Consider the following 7,735-nt stretch of genomic DNA (forward strand, 5'->3'; position numbering starts at 1 on the left):
CCTCCTTTATATAGGCACGAACAACCTTCTACAAGGTAGGCTCCAGTCGCTCCATGAATGACGCTGCGTTGATGGCTCCCTGAATGACGCTGCGTTGATGGCTCCATGAATGACGCTGATGGCTTGATCAATGGTTGGTTGCATTAACTTCTCCCGGATGAATGTGGCCACTTTTTGGTTCAAGGTGCTCACTCGATTTTCATGCTGAAATGGAGTGATTTCGGCTGGAGTGATTTCGGCTGGTGCATGGTCTTCACAAGGCTGATCTCCCCGGACTTCTCCTACCGGCTTCCCACAGGAAATTTAATTTTTGGGTGATAAGTGGAAGCCACAGCCCTCAACTCATTCATAGCTGGTCAGCCTAAAATGATGTTATAAGAAGAGAGGGAATCCACCACGGTGAAAGTAGTCATCACTATTTTCTTTACATCCCTGGAACCCAAAGTTAACGGTAGGACAATCTCCCCTTCCGGGTAAACCACATTCCCGGCAAAACCAAACAGTGCAGTCTCCACCGATTCGAAATGATAACCCTGCAAATCCATCTGCACAAGAACATCTTTGAAAATCACATTCACATAACTGCCCGAGTCAACAAAGACTCTCATAATTACGTAATTGGCAACCCGGGCTTGAATGACCAGGGCATCATTGTGGGGCATGTTCACGCCTTTCAAATCATCCGGACCAAAGCTAATTACTGTCTCATTCCTCCTCACCTCCTCCACCTATTTAAGGAATCGATGAGGTTTTGAAGGTTCCTAAAGGGTCATGAAATTTAACAATTATTAACGTCGTTTGTTTGCCATGCATACTCTTGATCACTTAACTGATACAACCTGAAATTGAAATTTGACTTCTTCTAAAATGTAACGCAAAACAAAGGTGGCCTGGTATATTGTGTGTTGTGCACAGCAATTGCATGATGTGTACTGTAGAGGTATGTTGTCTGGCAATTGGTCTTATCACCGAATCTCTACAGCTATCGCTAAACAGATATGAAGAAGGAATTTTTTAGCCATCAGTAAACTCTTCTACAATTTGCTATTATTGTAGTTTTGATTTTAAATTTGTCTTCCTCTAGCACTTTTATTTTCTTTTCACGGATCCCTCGTTCGATAAAAATATCTCTAAATAAATTTATATCACGACCAGTTTCTATCTCTGATTGTAACTTCATCTAAATTGTAAATCCAATTATGATCACATGATAGTTGTTCGTTATATATATTTTACGTGGAACATGACCATATGGAAACAATTTTGACGAGTTTTGCTAATGTTTATTTAACGAACTTGAAATTCATTGTCTATATTATGCATCGTCTAAATATAGATATTGATATAATAGCATATGGATAGTGCGCAAAAGGATCCATGTAGCCAATGAGTAGGTCTCTTGTGAGACGATCTCACGAATCTTTATCTGTGAGACGGGTCAACCCTACCGATATTCACAATAAAAAATTATTGGCTTTCACATACTTAGGCAGTTAATTATTAGTTAGCACGGTTACTTTGTTGTTTTGTTTCTGTTAATTAGTTGGTTAACTAGTACATTAGCGGATGTATATATATGTACAGAACTCTGGTTCATTTTGCAAGTGTGAGAAATAGTGGAAAATTCTCTTCATATCCAATAAAAATAATACTCTTAGCATAAAAAGTAATATTTTTTTTTATGGATGACTCAAATAAGATATTCGACTCACAAAATTGATCTTTGAGATCGTCTAATAAGAATTTTTATGATAGCCAATTAACTAAACTTATTAACACTTTTGTGTTGTCTATATCTATCTATAGATAGATTGATACAGAGTGAGGGAAGAATAAAAATTTAGCAAAATTTTTAAAATTCTACTTTGTTTCATAGATAACATAATAGCGAATATTTAATAAAGATAATTGGATATGAAGATTTTCGGGTTCGGAGATAGAAATTGATATAGTAATATCCTAATTCCTACATAGTAACTATCTATGTATGAGGATTTTTTCTTATTTTTTTTATTAAAAATTTGATAAATATGTATAATTTAATCGAAATAATTTAAAATTAAAAAATTTAATTGTAGATGACAATAAAATATTTTCGCGAGAATAAATACTCCGCAGTCCCATATGAGACTGCTCACAGATACATAAAAAGCCATAAGAGACAAATTGCTCCTTATATGCACAAGATTAACGAGACCGGAGATGATGCCATCGCCACCGGAGCAAGTAGTCGGTGTTGGGGTGTTTCTGTTTAAAGGCACCAAAGTGCTTCTCGGCCGCCGCCGCACAGCCGTTGGTTTCGGCACCTTCGCTCTTCCGGGCGGCCACCTGGAATTCGGTCATCCTTTAATTCATCTTCTGTGTGTGATAGGGACAAATTAGTGTTAGTTAGTGAATGATTTTCTCTTCAATTTTCAGATCTTGCTATGTTATTTGCAGGCGAAAGTTTTGAGGGATGCGCAGTGAGGGAGGTGAAGGAGGAGACGGGACTTGATATCACGGGGATGGAGCTCGTGACGGTGACAAACAACGTTCTTTCAGAACCGAAATCGGTGCAGTTGATTGCCGTCCTGTTGCGTGCAGTTCTTTCTGATAGTGATCAAACGCCGATCAATCTTGAACCTGAGAAATGCTATGGCTGGGATTGTTTCCGCCATTGGAGACCGCGGTGCTGAGAGGCATAAATCCAGGGACTGATCTAAGATTTTGGCATTAGGAGACCACTTAGTATATGTTGCGACGATTTTCTCAAAAACCGTCGCTATATGGCTACGGTTACAAAATAATTAAATAAAAACCTGAACATGAACATACCCTAAACTATAAACTCGAACTCGAACCATTATGAAACATTATTTTTTATTCTTTAACAAAATAATTAAATAAAAATTCAAATAATATATTAATAATATTTTAATTTAAACAAAAGTTCACCTAAATATAATAAATATGTTTCATGGATTTAATAATTTTAAGGTTTTGTTGTCTACTATGAATTTTTCACAAAAGAAACAATTGTTTAGAAAATTCAAATATTTCATAAAATAAATATTACACGATAAAAAGTTATGATATCAATATATATATAAAAAATCTTCAAGCATCTTAAAGTAATTTAACCCTAAAATAAAAGTTATGGGATGTTTGCGTCATGAAAAAAAAAGTATAAATGGTTCGTGTGAGTTCGAGTTGATGGATAACCTGATTTTTAATTTAGGTCAACACGAACCCAACGTAACCCAATTTTTTCGGGTCTGATTTCGGATCCAATTCGATTTGACTCCAACCCTAACATAATATTTTCTGTTCAAAAAAGTGGAGCTCGGGATAGACTCAGCAACAGTGGTGCAGTGGCTCAATGGAGAAGTGGCCCCTTGCTCGCCAGCGTCCAACTTGGTCTATATTTGTCAAGAGTTACTAGCGAAAACATGGGAAATTCGGGTGCAGTACATATATAGAGAACAAAACAGAGTGGCGGATTCGTTGGCATCGACATCACTGGATCATGACAGAGGGTGGAGGAGGGTCGACATCCCTTCACCAAGACTACGAAGGATTATCGATGAAGACAAGCTAGGAATAAGTAGACAAAGGAGAGTGCCCAGCAATAGCAATTTGTAATTGGTAACCCCATCCCGTAGAAGCAAAAAAAAAAAAAAAAAGACTAAAATCGTTAAAAAAATTATATATTTTTAACGAGTCCAACAAATTTAACGGGGTCTAAAAGTGAGGAGAGGCCAGTATACTGGGAAGTTTCAAACTTCTTGAAATCTCCTAGCAGGAATAAATCTCTTAACTCTTTCGCTGGCCCAAAGTGTTTACATACATACATAACGCAATTAGCTTGCGTACCATGCTTAACAGTCGATTTTCGAATAAAAATGTCCCCGATTCGACGTGAAAATTCATTTAAACTTCGAGTTTTACTTGGAGATTAACCTTTTGATACATCCTACATGGTCGTATTCGAAATCCATGATCCCGCCGAGTAAACTACTTATTTTCTCCACCTAATGCATAGGTCTTAATGACTACTTAACGATCATGTGGGTTGTTTATTCTAAAGCTTATTAATCTGAAATTAGATAAATATTTAGATTGGAAGTTAGTTCCAACATGCACTTAACTATTGTTTTTAGGTATCTAAACTAACCTTAATTTCATCTCTAGTTGTTGGATGCAGATGATGATTAGTTGGTCCAATAGACTTTGGTGTCCGAAATATCAATGAAAATCTATTTATTTATCTGATAATCTATATTTGTATTATATATAAAGTCTGACGGCGACATTGTGACACTAACGAGTTTTTAACAAAAAATATCATAATCGTTTCGATAAATAATATTTTTCATATAATTTATTCGTAATTATAATATCTAATCTATTTTAAAAATTCACATATGATATTTACAAATCATATATTTAATGTATTTATATTATTTTTATTTAAATAATAATTAAAAAGTCTAATAAAATTTTATTAGAGTGAATTTGATCTATTATTAATCACGAATAATCATTATTTTAGTTACATATAATACATGTAGTGCAAATGGAGGGGCCTGTGGAGCAAAAACTTTCTGTATTAAATTAAGGATCTACTTTTGTTGTCTAAAATTCAACAATTAAAACTAGGCGATCATTGTTTTTGTAGACTAATAAATATAATTTTATTGGCTCGGTATATTTTGAATCATATCTTTGCCTTTGATTCTACATTTTTGCACATTTGTGTCTGAAATCTTGTAATTTCTGAGAAAAAATATTTGGTAAACAAATAATATAATAATTTGTTCGGTAATTTATAAGCCCGTTCTTAAAAAATTGCATCATTCAATCAAATAAAATTTTTATTTCATGGATATGTACACACGGCCAAAGTTATGTCCAAAAACATTTATTGTGTCACGTCAATTTTAATAATTTGCAACATAAAAATGTCTCAATATCAGCTTCTTTAAACTCTATTATCTTAATTTAGCGACATTTTAACAACTTCTCAAAACAAATTTTAAGATATTTAAAATATGTTTAAGCCAAATACACTATAATTATGTTAATTTTCAATATATATATATATATATATCAATTTTTGGACGATAACTGAAGATTTCAATTAGTGAAGGTGGTAAATGCAATTATGGATATTTCTTTATCAGTTTCCAATGAAATGTCTTTTGGATCGGTCGACGCCAATCTTTCTCCCTGTTCCAGCAGCTTTCCCCACTCCGCTTCTTTGTTCTCTGCATCAGCCTCTACCATTGAATGAAAGATTTCACGATAAATCCTTGTTCCCTCACATTCCACTCTACCAAATATTTGTCCCATTTCGCTTCAAATATTTGCATCCATCTCTTTCCTACGCCTCTGTGTAGTTTGTGTTTTTTGATATTTTTCACTTTCTTGTTATATATTTTCTTCATTTTAATTTTAATTTTATTTTTATTCAGGTTGGTGAGGCTGCTCAACATCTTTTGTCAGATTTCTCTCTGCCATAGCTGACTAAAAGGGAATAGAAGCTGGAGAATATAATCACTCCCCATTATAAATATATTTATATATATATATATATATATATATATATATATTGACTTGTAGAGGATTCTTGAATTAAATTAAAATTCATCCCTCTTTATTTGTTCTTGTCTTTCACATTTCTCTGACCACCTTTCGAGACAAAAAGAACCCATCTTTCCTTTTTGATCTGTTCTTTTGTTTTCTTGGTTGTGAAGTTTGATTGTTTCGAAAATGAGGACGATTATGACTAGAAATCCGCATGATTCATTCTCATTTTCCAGGAGGTATTTTCACTGGAAGAAGAAAGGTGTTGAAGATGAACGGGATGAAGACATGGTGGAAATCTTGAACTTGAACTCCTCTTCCAAGTTTGAGGAGAAAGAAAAGGGTAAAACGGAGGAGATAAATTCCCAAATGCGTTCACTTTCTCTAGGCTCTGCAAAAGTCCCAAGGAAAAAACTCTCGGTTATGGCGGCATTCAAGCTCCGCTCAGCTCTTGCTCTAGGCAAAACCCAGTTCACACCGGGCCTGGGGACGAAAGTTGTGGGTACCCTTTTCGGCCACAGGCGTGGGCATGTCCACATCGCCTTTCAAGAAGATTTCAAGCTGAACCCGGCGTTTCTGGTCGAATTAGCTACGCCTACGAGCATTCTCGTGAAGGAGATGGCTTCAGGCCTGGTCAGAATTGCGCTGGAGTGTGAGAAAAGGGTGCAAAAAAAGGGCTTTAAGCTCATCGAGGAGCCCATGTGGAGGACTTACTGCAACGGGAAGAAATGCGGGTACGCGATGAAGAGGGAATGCGGGCCTGAAGAATGGAAGGTTTTGAATGCCATCGGCCCGATCTCCATGGGCGCAGGGGTGCTCCCCGGGCGTGGAAACGGAGCAGAATCAGATGGAGAACTGATGTATATGAGAGCTAAGTTTGAAAGAGTCGTCGGGTCTAAAGATTCTGAAGCTTTTTACATGATGAATCCTGATGGCAATGGAGGTCCAGAGCTCAGCATTTATTTACTTAGAGTTTGAGATTCTTCAGTATCTGATCTTGACCTGTGCAAGTATTTATTTTTATCTAGTTTAATTATATCATTTTGAGCTTAAGTTTACTTGGTTAAAACTAGTCTTTATGAAGAAAACGGAGGCTAGATTCTCCATGTAATTTGGGTTCTTGGACATTTTGAAATGGGAAATTTGTACTGGTTTAGTGGTGAGGGGTGGGTGAAAAGGGTATAGTAAATGGCAAATGCAGTTTGGTGGGGTGGGTATATCTGTGTATGAGATGGGTTTTTACTGTTAAATTTCCTTATCTATGTCAAACCTGAGACACTTGCAGTCATTGAAGTTTTGTCTATTTTTGTTTCATTCCAAACTTTGTATGATTACTTTTCCTAATCTTAACTTAGTTTCATATCACATACATCATTAGTACTATCTCCACTTTCATGGATAATTCTATATCAAATTTGTCAAGTTAGATCAAGTTTCTATGGCCATATTTTGGTGAATTGGTGCTGATATATTATTCCAAGTATAATAGTTGTCATTTGTTTATTTAAATCAAGAATGTATATATGAAGGATGGAGCAAAGACAAATGGAGTGTAATGATTGCCCCGAGCAAATCATTGGTATGATGCACATGTCCGACACAATAATCATTCATGAGTTTGAGTTCTCATGGTTTCTTGAACTTCAAGTATGATTTTCGTTCTTGAACAAAAACATTTCGTGTTATGTTAAATAACTATAAAAAAAATTATTGTATGCGCCAACTCATTGTATTGGTGGTGTTGTAATCATGACATAAGAATGATTTAGGACAACGCCACTTAATATTGTTTTCTTGATGTCGTCAAACTCATCCCGATTGTCTAAAATCACAATGTTGGCTGCTCAAGTCTTTTTTTCTTTTTATAAGACTATAATTGATTATAAAAATGAAATGGGCAAAAAAATTTATTTTATATGATTAATGATAGGTCCAACAACAAAGATCAACTATTTCATATGTATATTATGTAGTTTATTGTCAAGTCACGCTTATCTGAGCCTAAAAACATACATATTGTGTTTTTGATGCTCAAGATCATTTTGGATTTTGATGAACGTTGGTTCTATATGTATATTAGTTTTGATATCCTGCACATCTACCGTGTACTAATATGTGAGCATCCATGAGGTGTCACTCACCTATTAGATGTGATGAAATATAGAAAAAT

At 35.2% G+C, this 7,735-nt stretch overlaps 2 protein-coding genes across 2 annotated transcripts; one reads left to right on the forward strand and one right to left on the reverse strand.

Annotated features, from left to right (window-relative positions):
• Positions 1–356: 356 nt before the first annotated feature.
• Positions 357–662, reverse strand: LOC140815979 (uncharacterized). Its single transcript, XM_073175043.1, has one exon. It carries the CDS (start codon positions 660–662, stop codon positions 357–359), a length of 306 nt encoding a protein of 101 aa, XP_073031144.1.
• Positions 663–5,127: 4,465 nt separating this feature from the next.
• Positions 5,128–6,864, forward strand: LOC140817278 (protein MIZU-KUSSEI 1-like). The gene is made up of 2 exons (XM_073176919.1): positions 5,128–5,374; positions 5,454–6,864. Exon 2 carries the CDS (start codon positions 5,752–5,754, stop codon positions 6,541–6,543), a length of 792 nt encoding a protein of 263 aa, XP_073033020.1. The 5' UTR covers positions 5,128–5,374; positions 5,454–5,751; the 3' UTR covers positions 6,544–6,864.
• The last annotated feature ends 871 nt before the right edge of the window (positions 6,865–7,735 follow it).

This window comes from Primulina eburnea, chromosome 16 (genome assembly GCF_022965805.1).
Source record: "Primulina eburnea isolate SZY01 chromosome 16, ASM2296580v1, whole genome shotgun sequence".
NCBI lineage: Eukaryota > Viridiplantae > Streptophyta > Magnoliopsida > Lamiales > Gesneriaceae > Primulina > Primulina eburnea.